General features: G+C 27.7%; 4 protein-coding genes across 9 annotated transcripts; 3 read left to right on the top strand and 1 right to left on the bottom strand.

Annotated features, from left to right (window-relative positions):
* The first annotated feature begins 588 nt into the window (after nucleotides 1-588).
* On the top strand, nucleotides 589-3,095 carry LOC143194446 (aldehyde dehydrogenase family 3 member A2). Its single transcript, XM_076401254.1, has 7 exons — nucleotides 589-921; nucleotides 970-1,374; nucleotides 1,429-1,586; nucleotides 1,643-1,787; nucleotides 1,842-2,171; nucleotides 2,225-2,407; nucleotides 2,464-3,095. The coding sequence occupies exons 2-7, from the start codon at nucleotides 1,041-1,043 to the stop codon at nucleotides 2,808-2,810; spliced, it is 1,497 nt and encodes a 498-aa protein (XP_076257369.1). The 5' UTR covers nucleotides 589-921; nucleotides 970-1,040; the 3' UTR covers nucleotides 2,811-3,095.
* Nucleotides 3,001-5,650, bottom strand: Mrm2 (Mitochondrial rRNA methyltransferase 2). Of its 6 annotated transcripts, none has more exons than XM_076401342.1 (3): nucleotides 5,561-5,650; nucleotides 3,528-3,766; nucleotides 3,001-3,471 (listed from the first exon to the last, which is right to left on the bottom strand). In XM_076401342.1, the coding sequence occupies exons 1-3, from the start codon at nucleotides 5,568-5,570 to the stop codon at nucleotides 3,100-3,102; spliced, it is 621 nt and encodes a 206-aa protein (XP_076257457.1). In that variant the 5' UTR covers nucleotides 5,571-5,650; the 3' UTR covers nucleotides 3,001-3,099. The 6 variants fall into 6 exon arrangements, with proteins under 6 accessions (XP_076257457.1, XP_076257455.1, XP_076257458.1 ...); XM_076401340.1 differs by lacking the exon at nucleotides 5,561-5,650 and adding an exon at nucleotides 4,373-4,406; XM_076401343.1 differs by lacking the exon at nucleotides 5,561-5,650 and adding an exon at nucleotides 4,010-4,137.
* LOC143194573 (large ribosomal subunit protein mL62) lies at nucleotides 4,620-5,517 on the top strand. Its single transcript, XM_076401347.1, has 3 exons — nucleotides 4,620-4,892; nucleotides 4,956-5,144; nucleotides 5,198-5,517. Exons 1-3 carry the CDS (start codon nucleotides 4,731-4,733, stop codon nucleotides 5,453-5,455), a joined length of 609 nt encoding a protein of 202 aa, XP_076257462.1. The 5' UTR covers nucleotides 4,620-4,730; the 3' UTR covers nucleotides 5,456-5,517.
* A 985-nt stretch (nucleotides 5,651-6,635) lies between the features above and the next one.
* LOC143194428 (uncharacterized) lies at nucleotides 6,636-11,906 on the top strand. Its single transcript, XM_076401212.1, has 6 exons — nucleotides 6,636-6,896; nucleotides 6,956-7,222; nucleotides 7,277-8,721; nucleotides 9,513-9,702; nucleotides 9,763-10,259; nucleotides 10,321-11,906. Exons 1-6 carry the CDS (start codon nucleotides 6,771-6,773, stop codon nucleotides 10,532-10,534), a joined length of 2,739 nt encoding a protein of 912 aa, XP_076257327.1. The 5' UTR covers nucleotides 6,636-6,770; the 3' UTR covers nucleotides 10,535-11,906.
* The last annotated feature ends 3,400 nt before the right edge of the window (nucleotides 11,907-15,306 follow it).

A 15,306-nucleotide genomic window follows, 5' to 3' on the forward strand; every position in this document is an offset into this window, starting at 1 on the left:
ATGTCAGAATGATAGTTAGCACTCACTTATCATTAAGTGTGCCTACGTGACAGGAAACGAAATATAGTCAATCCATTGAAACAGCCAATCACAAAATGCTGAGAATTCCTCTGTGTTTTGTGTAGTCAATACTTCTCAGCGCCATTGCAGCTTTACGCATTGTCACTTAATTATATTTTCCCTTTGCCGTAGTCACCAATCTGTAATTGGTATATATCCCAATGTTTAATTGATTATTTTAGTAATTATTTTGGCGTTCTTGCTTCGCGGTGCTCTAGTGATCATATGAATAAAATCATCTGTGAAATTCACGGTTATATATAGCATATACCCTTTTGTTTTGTTAATATTATAATGAATAATAATTTAATACAACGCCTTTAGATACTCTATTTTTAATTGATTTAATTATCAGTATTCCTACAATTTCTACAATAGTAATTCTTAAAATCACATATTGTTATATGTTAGATTTACGTGAAATTTTATGGATACAATTAAAAAACGAATTACATCAGAAAATAAAACAAAAAAATTACAAACAATATTTTAATGAAATAAAATTATCGATATTTTATAAACATGCCTATCTTCTCTTTTTATTTCGTCTGGCAACAATACATAAGAATAATTTTAAATATTATTAGATATCGCTTTTAAAAAACACATAAAATATATTATAATAGCTGCCTCATAAGAATTCTGAAAATATAACCATTCTCGTTTTTTTTTAAATTATTGAAATTTATTTACTTTTTTCAAAAAAGTTTTTTGTGATGCTCTTGTCAAATGACAATATACAAATTTATTCCGGAGTGTTTATCAATCTAAATAATTTATGCGTATTTTTTCTTTCAGTACTAAAAAAAATCGAATATTCTACTCAATTCAAGCTATAGTTACGTTGGTTTTAAACATAAGGTATAGTATATAAAGCATAAAATATTAATTTTTACCCAAAAATTGTAGGTGCTGAAAAGGCCAAAGTTCAAAACTGAAGTGCCTGGAGTTTTTACATAGTATTAATTTTTACGTAAAATATGGGTTCTGCGTCCGAAGTGGTGGCTCACCTTCGTAATTCATTTAAAAGCGGCAAAACATTGCCAATTGAATTTCGAATAAAGCAATTACAAAACCTACATAAAATGTACAATGAGAAACAAGATGATATTGTAGCAGCATTGCATAGTGATTTAAGAAAATGTAAAATAGAGAGCATTTTAATGGAAATTGATATGTTGATAAATGATATAAAAAATAGTTTACAAAATATATATAGATGGGCAAGAAAGGAATATGTTTCTAAAGATTTAGCTAATGTTTTAGATGCACCTTATATTCAGAGGGACCCATACGGAGTGGTGTTAGCAATAGGTTTATAGGTTTTTAATAAAAGGTTGCGGTAATTATTGCAACTGTTTATTTTAGGCAGCTGGAATTACCCATTGCAATTGGTAATGCTACCTGTACAAGGTGCTATAGCAGCAGGTAATTGTGTTGTTATAAAACCATCAGAAGTATCGGAGGCAACAGCAAAATTATTAACTGAAATTATTCCCCAATATTTAGACCAAGATTGTTACAGGGTTTGTTCTATTTAATTTCATTTTAGAGCTTACTATATGGTGTTTCATATATTTAGGTTTATAATGGTGGCATTCCAGAAACTACAGCTCTTTTAAAGGAGAAATTTGATTATATATTTTATACAGGCAATTCTGCAGTTGGGAAAATTATACATGAAGCAGCAACCAAACATTTAACTCCTACAACATTAGAATTAGGAGGTATTCCTTATATAGTGAATGCAATCATATTCTTTTATAAATAATGTATTTTAGGTAAAAGTCCATGTTACATAGATAAATCTGCAGATTTGAAATACTCTGTTAGGAGAATAATTTGGGGCAAGTGTGCTAATGTTGGCCAGACTTGTGTAGCTCCAGATTTTATTTTATGTACCAAAGAAATCCAGGATAGATTTATTCAAGTAGCAAAAACTGTGATTACTGAATTCTTTGGGACCAATCCAAAAGATAGTCCAGATTATGGTAGAATTGTTTCAGACAGGCATTTTCAAAGAATCCTCGAATTGATGAAAGGTGGAAAGATTGCTTTCGGTGGAGACCATGATGCTTCTGAAAAGTATATTTCGCCAACAATTATTATAGGTATCATATTGTATATTCTTGTATATATTTTGAATAATAAAATGTTTTTTTAGATGCGAATGAAAACGATGCCATATTAAAGGAAGAAATATTTGGGCCACTTTTACCAATTGTAAATATAACAGATGCCTATGATGCTATTAACTACATCAATGCAAGAGATAAACCATTAGCATTATACATTTTTTCCAAAAATAAAAAAGACGTTGACTTGATTATGAAAAATACCAGCTCAGGTGAGATTTTAATAATTCACGATATACTAACAAAAGAAAATATTAATTTGTTTCAGGAAGTGTCTGTGTTAATGACACTATAATGCAACTTACTGTGGATACTTTACCATTTGGTGGTGTAGGAGCCAGTGGTATGGGGGGCTATCATGGGAAATTCAGTTTTGACACATTTTCCCACAAAAAATCAGTTTTGTATAAAGACTTAGGGATCCTGGGTGAATATTTGTCTGCTCCAAGATATCCCCCCTATACCATTGGTAAAATGAGATATCTGCAATTTATGTTAGCCAAGAGACATAAATTTTTTGGCACAGGCACTAATTATTTCATAGCATTTTTAACAGGAGCATTATCTTATTATTTATGGAGTATTTATGGGATTAAATTCATTCAGATGAATTAGTGCCAAAAAAGGAAAATTCATTAGATTCGCAAGAAAATTACTTTAGTTTTGCATTTCTGATGAACTTCACAACATTCTTACTACGACTGAAATTATTTTCTTGCCAACCCAGTGAATCATAGAGGTTAGGAAACAAAGCAGGAAAAATTTAAAAATTCTTTTGATTAGAGGTATTAAGGTTATCACAATGTATTAATTAATATTTTAATGGTGTTTGATCTATATACATATAGGTAATTGGGCTTTCATTATTTATAGACCAATAAAATTAATTTTGCCAATTTATATGTCATGTTACTTTCAAGCCTTTAAATTCCCTCCCTAGCAAAAATATTTCTGCAGAATCAGAGCGACTAGATTTTGGTTTTATGGCCTTCACACTTCTATAAAATTTCTCCATATCACTTATTAACTGTTTAGTGTCACCACATTGCCACAGTTTAACTAACACGGAACCACCAACATTTGAATGTTTTAAAGCAAACTTTAACACAGAGTAACATAGTTTTATAATGTTTTCATGATCTAAATCAGGTATGCCTGTTGCATTTGGTGCCATATCTGACAATACACAGTCTACTTTTGCACCACCTAACTCCTTAGCAACTTTATCTTGACTTGAAGCCTCTGTGAAATCGGTATTACCTAATATTATTGCACCCTATAATAAATAAGACAATTAAAATAATATATTATCCTACAACATAGCAATTATACCTCTATTGGGTATAATAGTTGTCTATCAATTGATATCACTTTTCCCTTAACAGAGTTATTATCAGAACCATCTGCGTTTACTTTTTTCACTGCTATTTGCGTCCATGATCCTGGTGATGCACCACAATCAATAACTATAAATCCTGGTTTCAAAATGTGGTGCTTCTCATCAATTTCTAATAATTTAAAAGCACTTCTGCATCGATAATTCATTAATTTCGCCTTTTCAACATAAGGATCTGAAAGTTGTCTGGATAACCAATGATTTGAACTTACACCTTTGTTCTTTGTTTTTAAGTTATTAGTAGATATTTTTAAATATGTATTGGTTGAATTAAAATACCGAACTTGTGAAATTAATATCCTGGATAATCTCATTCTGAATCAGTTTTTAAAGTATTAATTTCAAACATAGAATATTTACCCTATGATTTTGAAATATAACAAAAATTAGGTTAAATCTCGCAGAACCTCAAACTTACTCTATCGGTATAATTTAATATGTTCTTAATATATAATTATAGAGTAATTTTCTCTATGTATATAATATTATATTCTTAAATATACTGCCCGTATACCAATAAGGCTGTTGACATAATCTGTATCAATAAAAAATCGTTTTGAATAATTATTTATTTGAATTTTGTTAAAATTAAAATGTATGTATGTATATATATATATATATATATATCATAGAAAAGAAATATATATATATATATATATAATATCAAAAAAAAATATTAAGAACAATACTCCACATAAATATATTTCCATTAAAAAATATCCATTTTTTTATAATAGATATTGCCATTTTTAAACTTTATAATTATCTAAAAAAAGCAAACCTTTAAAATTAAGTCCCATTTTAAACAATGTGTAAAAATGTTTAAATGGTTTTTTATAATGTTTAGGAAACATATTTATTTTTTTTAGATATCAAAAAATGTCAGCTTCAAAAATATCGGTATATCGGTCAAAAAAATTTCAGCCGAAAACGATATATCGATATATTTTCGGTATCCTTAAACTGGATTATTAGAATCGATATGTTATTAATGTTACTGTAATCGAGTTATTTCGATGATATAACTTATAATCACGCAAGACTACTAAATTTAACCTCAATTCTGTTTAAAAGAATTACAGCACAAAATATTGAGTTTCTTCTGTGTTTTGTGAATTACAGGGGAAATAAATTTTAATATGAATAAACTAATTGATGCTGTTAAAATGTTCAATATCATTTCGAATCAATTAAAATGTTCAGGAACTAAAATTTCATTCAGATCAGTGGGGTATCAGAGTGCTTTAGCTTTAAGTAACTTATATCCAGAAAGTAGTTTAAAAATTAAAACACTTGATAAAGTAAGAATTTTGATGAATTAATACATATTGCTATCAAAATTTAAAATATATTTGTTATGTTAGCCGCAAACGAAAATTTCAGAGGAATTTAGTGGTTTTATTCCTATAGACCAATTACAAATTACATACAGCAGGAGTACAGGACCTGGAGGACAAAATGTTAATAAAGTCAATACCAAGGTTGATGTGAGATTTCATTTACAATCTGCAACATGGCTTAGTGATGAAGTAAAGTCAAAAATAACAGAGAAGGTAATAATATAATTCATTTTAGGATATGTATTATTTATTTTTATAAATTCTAGTTTGGTTCTAAGTTGACTAAAGAAGGACACTTAATATTTCGGTCTGATGTGACTAGATCTCAACAATTAAATCTGGCAGACTGCTTGCAAAAATTAAGACAATGTATTATAACATCATTACAAGTTAAACCTGAGCCTTCACCAGAATCAGAAGAGAAAAAAAGGAAAGCAATAGAAAAAGCTAATAGAATGAGACTAGCAATGAAAAGAGAACGTAGCTCAGTCAAACAAACTAGACAAGGAGTTGATTTATATTAGGTATCATAACTGTAATATGCTGTGTACATTTATAATTAAAACATTTTATTTGAAAATCTTAATATGCAGGTTTATTTGAAACAAAATACTGACAACAGAACTTACCTAAAGGCATATAATAAATAAAACTGTGCAACCCATAAGTTTTTAAATATACTTTTTATTTTAAGTTTGCTTGCATCGAATGGACTTGGATTTGTTCATGAATAAGGAGCAAATTCCATTATGTTATAGTATATAAAGCAATAATTACTCCATTAACTATATACAAAGCATTTTAATAACCATGTTATCTATTGTGTTTTAACTTTCTTATAAAAGGGGATTAAAAACAATTAGATAATTCTTACTTTACAGCTTTTGTCAACATAAACATTTTTCAGTTATATTTTAATATATACTTATCGTATTTTAATATAATAAACAGTTATTCAAATGAACATCGTGGTTATTGAAGTGTCAAAAAGTATATATTATTAAAAATATATATGTATAAATAACTTATAATGGATTTTTTTCTATTGCTCAATAGGGGTGTCCGGTATCCAATATAATAAATAATCCCTTACAATTAAGTACCGATTTAAAAGGTTTCTTAAAAATAATTAAATGTTTTTTATAATGTTTAAGAAATATATTTAAATTTTTTGAAAAATGTAGGTTTAAAAAATATCGATATAACGGGCAAAATTTTTGATGTTTATTCTTTAATAGAGGTGTTATAACCTTTAAATTTAAGTACTAGCATTCGCTAAACCTTTAAAATTAAGTTCCGATTTTTTAAGAAGATTTTTTTAAAAAGTTATATTTAATCAATTCTGAAAAAATATCGGCTAAAGAAATATTGATATATCGTCCAAAAATATTGATACTTTTTTCAGAGAATATCGATATTTCGAAATTTTTTCTGCATCCTTATTATATAATGTCAAACATGACTAACTTGCAAACACATGGGCTGCAGAATATTTTTGTATGTTTATATTATATTCTTAAATTATATTATAATTTGAAATATGATCTAATTAATTTTCTTTTTGCAACAATTGGATATATTGTAATGTTAAACAAATTTATTTTAATATTGATTAATCTAATATTATAATTAGATTCGAAGAAAAGAAAAAAGAAGAATTTTATTAATTGACATTTCTAACGCCAAAAGTCAAAATATGTTTTAAATGATCGTCAAGTGAAGTTTATACCATTTACGGGTTAATTTTCTGTTCTTGTTTATTTTCATTTATACATATTTGAACTTACTTTATAATTAATTGTATTTAATGTATTAACTTTTCTCATACTCTACGGAACTATGGATAATGTTCCTGTTATATGTAGATTATGTTTAAGTTTTATAGAGAAGGATGCCTATGCCCCATTACAAAAAAATAACTCGGTGCTTCAAAGTTTGAATTTAATTTCATTTTCTACTATTAAGGTAAGATTTCGTGTTCTGCATACTGAACTATCCATAATGAGTATCCTATTCCTTTTCAGAATTTACAGTTGACAAAAAATCCTGTAATATGTAAATGTTGCACTACAAAGTTAACTGAATTAGCAACTTTCAAAGAAAGTATAATTGCCAATGAGTTTAAAATCCAGTGTAATAAGAAAAATGATCCAAAGTCATTTCTATGTTCAATTTCCGAAGACATTAATAAGATATGTCGATTGTGTTTAAAGGTCCCACTTAATTTAAAGGATCTTTTGATATCATGGAAAGATAGTAAAGTTTTACTTCATAATTGTAATATTCATTTAGTAAGTTATTTTATAATTTAAATCTATTACTTAATTGAAAACATTTTTTTACAGAACAGTGATATAGCCATCCCATCAAAAATTTGTTTAAATTGTGATAGATCATTGAAAAAATTAGGAGAGTTTATTGTAGAATGTACATATAATGAAAAGAAAATACATAATTGTGCATCTGAAAGGGGAACCCTTGACTCCACTCAGTTAATAGAACTTTTTAAAATAGATGATAGACAAAAGGCCCCAAGTTGTAAAATGCCTGGAAAGAATAGTATTATTGAATATTTGCCAGAAAAAAAAAGGGAAAATAGTGAAAACCAGGCTGTCAATCAAGAATTGAGTAGCAACAACATTGGAAATATGGATGAAAATAATAAACTCTATTGTGACACAGTTAAATCACAAAAATCTTATAGAACATACAGAAGAGCCAATTGTTCTACATTAAAAAACAATATTATAGACTCTTTGAAGTTAGAGAATGTATTAGAAGAGATAAATGAGAAGTTATCTGCTAGCACAGAGGATATTGACATAGAAGAGCCAGATGTTCTCAATGTAACATTGGGTTCAAGTGATGATTATGATGCATCAAATAATGGATTGCAAGATTTAAGTGATATATTGGATCCAAATGAAACTGTAGATAATGAAGAGCCTAGTATTTCAATAGAAGAATGTAATGATCATTGTATCATAGTGAACATTCAACTGCAAGCAGAAAATTCAAATACTTCTGAATGTATAAATGGTGAGAAAAATGTTTGTGAAATTGAGTTTGAAATAGAGTTATCTGAAATTCTTAAAACAGTTCCTGATTCTAATAGTACTACTAAAAATAGTACAACTGTTAATGTGAAACCACAAAATGAGGAAGTTAATTTATCATCTTCTACATTGGAACTGGAGCCTAGGAAGTTAAGAAATAAAAGAAAACGTTCTAATAATAATACACAGGATGTTCCAATAAAAAGAAAGAATTTGAAACTGGACTTGGATAAGAAAACTGAGGAGAATAATGCTGTAGAAAATAATATTAAAAATAACGTAAAAGCAGATGTTTCAACTGTAACTGCAGATAGTGAAATTGTAAAGATTGATTCTATTAAAGCGAGTACTTCAGTTACTCCCAAAAAAGTTGGAAGACCACCAAAAAGACGTGGTCGACCTCCTAAACAGGACAAGAGTATTAATAAACCAGAGGAAAAGCCACAAGAGGTTTCTAGTGATAATAGTGCCCCAAGGGAGGATCAATCTTCAAGTTCTCATAAACACTCAGAACCTGAAAATGCCACAAGTTCCTGTTTGAAAGGTAGTGGTAATGAATCAATCAAGAAGGAGGTGAATGCCAAACCTTTTGAGGTAACAATTATAAGAAGGAATAAAAGGACTACTAATAAAGCTGAGTTGGATAAGACCTGGCAAAAACTTACGGGAAAATCGGTTGATGAACACCCAAAGGAAGCTCCAGTGAAAGTTTTGAAAAAACGAGGAAGAAAACCGTAAGTTTTTTTACATTATTTAATACTCACTTTTATATATCAATATGTTACTTGGAGTATATTCGTATAATTTCCCATATTGTTTATTTTTGGTTATCCCGTGTAACTACTCTTATATATATTTGGACTACACATATTTTATTCTTTGTGTATCGTATCTACTTTATGTGATTTAAAATAAAACAAATAGTTATTTTCTTTCGATAATAATGAAATTTCGTCCAAAATTATAAAAGGTTTATCTTAATAATCAAACTCCGTGTATATAGACTATGACACTTGCAAATTCGATTAAATAATGTTGATATTTCTGTCAAAATAATTTTAGAACTGGACACTAGGACAGTTAGAGCGGTTTTTATACGGCGGTTAGGGTGGCACTTTTATATGGTGGATGAATAAAACCTTGTTGAAATGGTGATACTGAAATAGTTCGAAATGCCAATTTCAGTCAATTTATGTGGTAAATATGTCAATAGCCACCTCCAACTGTTTTGGCCCATAAGCCATTCTTTGTTACCACCAATCTTTAAATAGTACTGTATATAATAGTATATCGGAGAAGCATGACAATAACTCTTTAAAAGTGTTTGATGTGCTTCGGCAGCTGAGTTCTTCAAATCATACAACAAAATTAATGCATTCTATGATTGTATAGAAAAATGACGAAACTATCGAATTTAACAGGTTAATTAACAGTTTTGTTTACATCGATAATTCGCGTTTTTACCAATAATATATTGCTCACAAAGATACATGCAAGCACCTAATATATTTATATAATTTTTTAGGAATCCAAACAAAGTAGTACCACCAAAAGCTGAATACTTTGTATGTCCTTGCTGTCCATTTAAAACAATTTCGCAAAATTCCTTCGTACAGCATCAATACATTCATAGTGTAATTGATAATGTAGCCTCATTCAAATGTAATCAGTGTCATTTTAAAACATCCAACGAAGAGCTATTAAAACAACATGAGGTATGATAGAAAATAATTATGTTGTAATTCAATTTTAACATTTTTTTTGTTATAATCTAGGCAACTCATTCAGCTGCTTCCCTCATGTATAAGTGCATATTCTGCGATTATAGCAATCATAAGAAAAAAATTTCCATCATGAATCATATACTTAACAGGCACGAGGATAAGGACGTTGCTACTCTGTTCTACTGCACTGTTTTGAATCAAGATACCATGGACGAGTATTTCGAATGTTTCCAATGCAATTTCCAACACCCGGAAGAAGCCGTTATGCCCGACCATGTCATCGATCATAGTCGTGCCGTAAAAACCAAGAATCCCTTGGTGGCTAAGTATGAGTGCAATCTGTGCATGTACAGGACTAAAACCGAAGAGCTATTGGAGCGACACAAAGAGCTGAGGCACTCGAAGAAAAACAAAATTAACAGCAAGGAGGAAATGATTAAAATAAAGGAAGAAGCTCCTGAAGATGGTTTGTATAAGTGCGACCTTTGTCCGTACAAGACACTTCACAAGAGGAGCTTATCCAATCATAAAAGTAGGAAACATTTTCGGTAGGTTGATTTTATTGAATCGATTGGATTCGGTTAATTGTGTTTTTTTTTATTTATTTAGAAAACCTTGCACGAAAAAGGAGACTGGAGAGACTTATTATTGCGCTGAATGCTCTTACACCACTCCTCGTAAAGTCAATCTGGCTCGTCACGCCCTCGTCCATAAAACGAAGCATAACATGGAATTCTTCGAATGCACACATTGCTATTTCGAAACCAAACATCGCCGGAGTTACACCAGACACATGGAGGTGCGTCATCAGGTCATTGTTTGAATCGAGAGTGTGAAAAAGTATGTGAGAAAAACTAGAAACAACACCAAAGTGCTCTTAAACATTGTTGAATATTGAAAAGTTTATAATCAGAATTTTGCTATGACATGATTTAAGAGCTTTCTTTATGTTTTATACAAATAATGTGTTATTCAATCTTTGTTTCTATTGCTTTTTATTAGTTTGTTCGCGTTTGATATCGGAGTAGAGAGAGTTATTTGTACTGATGTACATATTTATATTTTATTGCTTGATTTATAGAAACTATCCTTTATATTTAAGTTTTTTCGAGTTATGACAATAATTAATTGGTTGTTTGTTTTCAAGATGATTTATTGTATGTATCGAAGCAATATTTTGTGGCGAAATTACAAAATGTCCAATGCTAACAATTGTGTAGCAGTCAGTGTAACAGAGCGAGTACTAAAAGAACAAAACCAATATACGACGTGTTTTTAAAATTCGTCTTAAAATCTAAACTATGTTTAATCGATATTCAGTGAATGAATTTGATAACTATTTATTTATATACACACAATATCTATGTATTATTTATCTTTTTATCATGCCACGCATTATAGGGCGAAGGTTACTTGATTTTAGTTGAGGGTATTTTATACGAAACTTTATAAATGGTGGATATACATTACTTTTTATTGGCGAATATATGGACAGTTAGATGAAACAATGGTGCATGGTCAGAATTAGCATTTAAAAGCATATTCAACTAATTATTTTTATGTATATCGTTTTTATGTGCATGTATGTATCATCAATATTGTTTGCATTATAATGTTAAATTGTTATTAGTTACTAATTTATTTTTAAGTGGAGTTAAAAAGTAATTGTACCACTGAGACATTTAATTTTGCAACAATTTTACATTTATCTTTTTATTGCCTTGGTTTGCATTAGTTTAAGCATTTGCATCTAATACTGTATTTCCTGAAAATTGAATTGTTTCAATCTTCTTTGTATTAATTACACCAAACCTACAAGTAGTTTAGGCTCCTTACTAATGAAATAATCTTGTTATTCATTTGTTTCAAGGTAAATATGATTTAAATTGACTTAATTGTTATTTGTTTTGATATGAACCATTTTCGATGATTGGATCTTGTCCCTATCAATTATATTCATTTTAATCTTTTTATAGAATATATTTTATTATATATTAATATGGATGGTTACATGCATAAATTTATAATTTATAAAGTTTATAGCCAGTGTGTTTTACACATTATTATGTAAGATTTTAACAAATAGTACACGAGAATTGTATGAATATTTCAATATATATATAAATATTATAATTTTCCCTTTATTGCTGGACATTTGTATTCATATAAGCTGTAAATAAAAGTAATCAATTTTCCTAGATGTTTAATTTTTACAAAAATTTTGGTTCCCATATAGATTGAGTAATCCTAAATCCACTCTTGATTCAATATTTAATGATGAAAATAAAGCAAATTATCAGAAAGAAAAAACTTAAAAATTTCTTCTAAGATAAGTCAAAGATCATTTGATTTTTGTATGAGATATTTTTAAAAAACTATTAAAGATAGATATATGTCTCATATTACTTATTATTACTCTGATCAGAACCAATATCATAAAGTTTCTGGTTGAATACATCATCAAAATTGTTTCAATTAGAGTTATCATTAGTTTTTTAAAGGTGAATTAGACAAATATCTGTATGGCTGACTACTAATTTTGAAGCCGTTTATGTTTCTCTTTTTATTGACAGTTTAGTATTTGTTCTTTTTTCTTGATAATTGCAATTTTGTATTTTTTTTTCGAATTAAATTGTGTAGCAGTCAGTGTAACAGAGCGAGTACTAAAAGAACAAAACCAATATACGACGTGTTTTTAAAATTCGTCTTAAAATCTAAACTATGTTTAATCGATATTCAATGATTGAATTTGATAACTATTTATTTATATACACACAATATCTATGTATTATTTATCTTTTTATCATGCCACACATTATAGGGCGAAGGTTACTTGATTTTAGTTGAGGGTATTTTATATGAAACTTTATAAATGGTGGATATACATTACTTTTTATTGGCGAATAGATGGACAGTTAGATGAAACAATGCTGCATGGTCAGAATTAGCATTTAAAAGCATATTCAATTAATTATTTTTATGTATATCGTTTTTATGCGCATGTATGTATCATCAATATTGTTTGCATTATAATGTTAAATTGTTATTAGTTACTAATTTATTTTTAAGTGGAGTTAAAAAGTAATTGTACCACTGAGACATTTAATTTTGCAACAATTTTACATTTATCTTTTTATTGCCTTGGTTTGCATTAGTTTAAGCATTTGCATCTAATACTGTATTTCCTGAAAATTGAATTGTTTCAATCTTCTTTGTATTAATTACACCAAACCTACAAGTAGTTTAGGCTCCTTACTAATGAAATAATCTTGTTATTCATTTGTTTCAAGGTAAATATGATTTAAATTGACTTAATTGTTATTTGTTTTGATATGAACCATTTTCGATGATTGGATCTTGTCCCTATCAATTATATTCATTTTAATCTTTTTATATATTTTTAATTATTTTATTATATATTAATATGGATGGTTACATGCATAAATTTATAATTTATAAAGTTTATAGCCAGTGTGTTTTACACATTATTATGTAAGATTTTAACAAATAGTACACGAGAATTGTATGAATATTTCAATATATATATAAATATTATAATTTTCCCTTTATTGCTGGACATTTGTATTCATATAAGCTGTAAATAAAAGTAATCAATTTTCCTAGATGTTTAATTTTTACAAAAATTTTGGTTCCCATATAGATTGAGTAATCCTAAATCCACTCTTGATTCAATATTTAATGATGAAAATAAAGCAAATTATCAGAAAGAAAAAACTTAAAAATTTCTTCTAAGATAAGTCAAAGATCATTTGATTTTTGTATGAGATATTTTTAAAAAACTATTAAAGATAGATATATGTCTCATATTACTTATTATTACTCTGATCAGAACCAATATCATAAAGTTTCTGGTTGAATACATCATCAAAATTGTTTCAATTAGAGTTATCATTAGTTTTTTAAAGGTGAATTAGACAAATATCTGTATGGCTGACTACTAATTTTGAAGCCGTTTATGTTTCTCTTTTTATTGACAGTTTAGTATTTGTTCTTTTTTCTTGATAATTGCAATTTTGTATTTTTTTTTCGAATTAAATTGTGTAGCAGTCAGTATAACAGAGCGAGTACTAAAAGAACAAAACCAATATACGACGTGTTTTTAAAATTCGTCTTAAAATCTAAACTATGTTTAATCGATATTCAATGATTGAATTTGATAACTATTTATTTATATACACACAATATCTATGTATTATTTATCTTTTTATCATGCCACACATTATAGGGCGAAGGTTACTTGATTTTAGTTGAGGGTATTTTATATGAAACTTTATAAATGGTGGATATACATTACTTTTTATTGGCGAATAGATGGACAGTTAGATGAAACAATGCTGCATGGTCAGAATTAGCATTTAAAAGCATATTCAATTAATTATTTTTATGTATATCGTTTTTATGCGCATGTATGTATCATCAATATTGTTTGCATTATAATGTTAAATTGTTATTAGTTACTAATTTATTTTTAAGTGGAGTTAAAAAGTAATTGTACCACTGAGACATTTAATTTTGCAACAATTTTACATTTATCTTTTTATTGCCTTGGTTTGCATTAGTTTAAGCATTTGCATCTAATACTGTATTTCTTGAAAATTGAATTGTTTCAATCTTCTTTGTATTAATTACACCAAACCTACAATTAGTTTAGGCTCCTTACTAATGAAATAATCTTGTTATTCATTTGTTTCAAGGTAAATATGATTTAAATTGAGTTAATCGTTATTTGTTTTGATATGAACCATTTTCGATGATTGGATCTTGTCCCTATCAATTATATTCATTTTAATCTTTTTATAGAATATATTTTATTATATATTAATATGGATGGTTACATGCATAAATTTATAATTTATAAAGTTTATAGCCAGTGTGTTTTACACATTATTATGTAAGATTTTAACAAATAGTACACGAGAATTGTATGAATATTTCAATATATATAAATATTATAATTTTCCCTTTATTGCTGGATATTTGTATTCATATAAGCTGTAAATAAAAGTAATCAATTTTCCTAGATGTTTTATTTTTACAAAACATTTTATTCCCATATAGATTGAGTAATCCTAAATCCACTCTTGAATCAATATTTAATGATGAAAATAAAGCAAATTATCAGAAGGAAAAAACTTAAAAATTTCTTCTAAAATAAGTCAAGAGATATTTTTAAATAACTATTAAAGATAAATATATGTCTCATATTACTTATTATTACTCTGATCAGAACCAATATCATAAAGTTTCTGGTTGAATACATCATCAAAATTGTTTCAATTAGAGTTATCATTAGTTTTTTAAAGGTGAATTAGACAAATATCTGTATGGCTGACTACTAATTTTGAAGCCATTTATGTTTCTCGTTTTATTGACAGTTTAGTATTTGTTCTTTTTTCTTGATAATTGCATTTTTGTATTTTTTTCGAATTAATTTCACTAAAACTATAATTAGCTTAAGGTACTTGTTGATACTACATTGTTATTATTTGTTTCAAGGTTAATTAATTGTTATTTGCGTTTATTTTAATAGGTTTTGTTTTATAGCTATTCCTAGTGGTCATCTTTTTATAGGAT

This window comes from Rhynchophorus ferrugineus, unplaced genomic scaffold (assembly GCF_030347505.1).
Source record: "Rhynchophorus ferrugineus isolate W39M unplaced genomic scaffold, kcgeb_rfMv2 rfM1, whole genome shotgun sequence".
Classification (NCBI taxonomy): domain Eukaryota; kingdom Metazoa; phylum Arthropoda; class Insecta; order Coleoptera; family Curculionidae; genus Rhynchophorus; species Rhynchophorus ferrugineus.

Excerpts from the sequence above, each read along its gene's own strand:
- LOC143194446 (XM_076401254.1), top strand. The coding sequence starts at position 1,041 with ATGGGTTCTGCGTCCGAAGTGGTGGCTCACCTTCGTAATTCATTTAAA. Across the intron at positions 1,375-1,428 it reads CGGAGTGGTGTTAGCAATAG|GCAGCTGGAATTACCCATTG; the intron begins GTTTATAGGTTT and ends TGTTTATTTTAG. Across the intron at positions 1,788-1,841 it reads TACAACATTAGAATTAGGAG|GTAAAAGTCCATGTTACATA; the intron begins GTATTCCTTATA and ends AATGTATTTTAG.
- LOC143194428 (XM_076401212.1), top strand. The coding sequence starts at position 6,771 with ATGGATAATGTTCCTGTTATATGTAGATTATGTTTAAGTTTTATAGAG. Across the intron at positions 6,897-6,955 it reads TTTCATTTTCTACTATTAAG|AATTTACAGTTGACAAAAAA; the intron begins GTAAGATTTCGT and ends ATTCCTTTTCAG. Across the intron at positions 7,223-7,276 it reads ATAATTGTAATATTCATTTA|AACAGTGATATAGCCATCCC; the intron begins GTAAGTTATTTT and ends ATTTTTTTACAG.
- Mrm2 (XM_076401339.1), bottom strand. The coding sequence starts at position 3,905 with ATGAGATTATCCAGGATATTAATTTCACAAGTTCGGTATTTTAATTCA. Across the intron at positions 3,472-3,527 it reads AACTATTATACCCAATAGAG|GGTGCAATAATATTAGGTAA; the intron begins GTATAATTGCTA and ends TATTTATTATAG.
- LOC143194573 (XM_076401347.1), top strand. The coding sequence starts at position 4,731 with ATGAATAAACTAATTGATGCTGTTAAAATGTTCAATATCATTTCGAAT. Across the intron at positions 4,893-4,955 it reads AAATTAAAACACTTGATAAA|CCGCAAACGAAAATTTCAGA; the intron begins GTAAGAATTTTG and ends TTGTTATGTTAG. Across the intron at positions 5,145-5,197 it reads AGTCAAAAATAACAGAGAAG|TTTGGTTCTAAGTTGACTAA; the intron begins GTAATAATATAA and ends TATAAATTCTAG.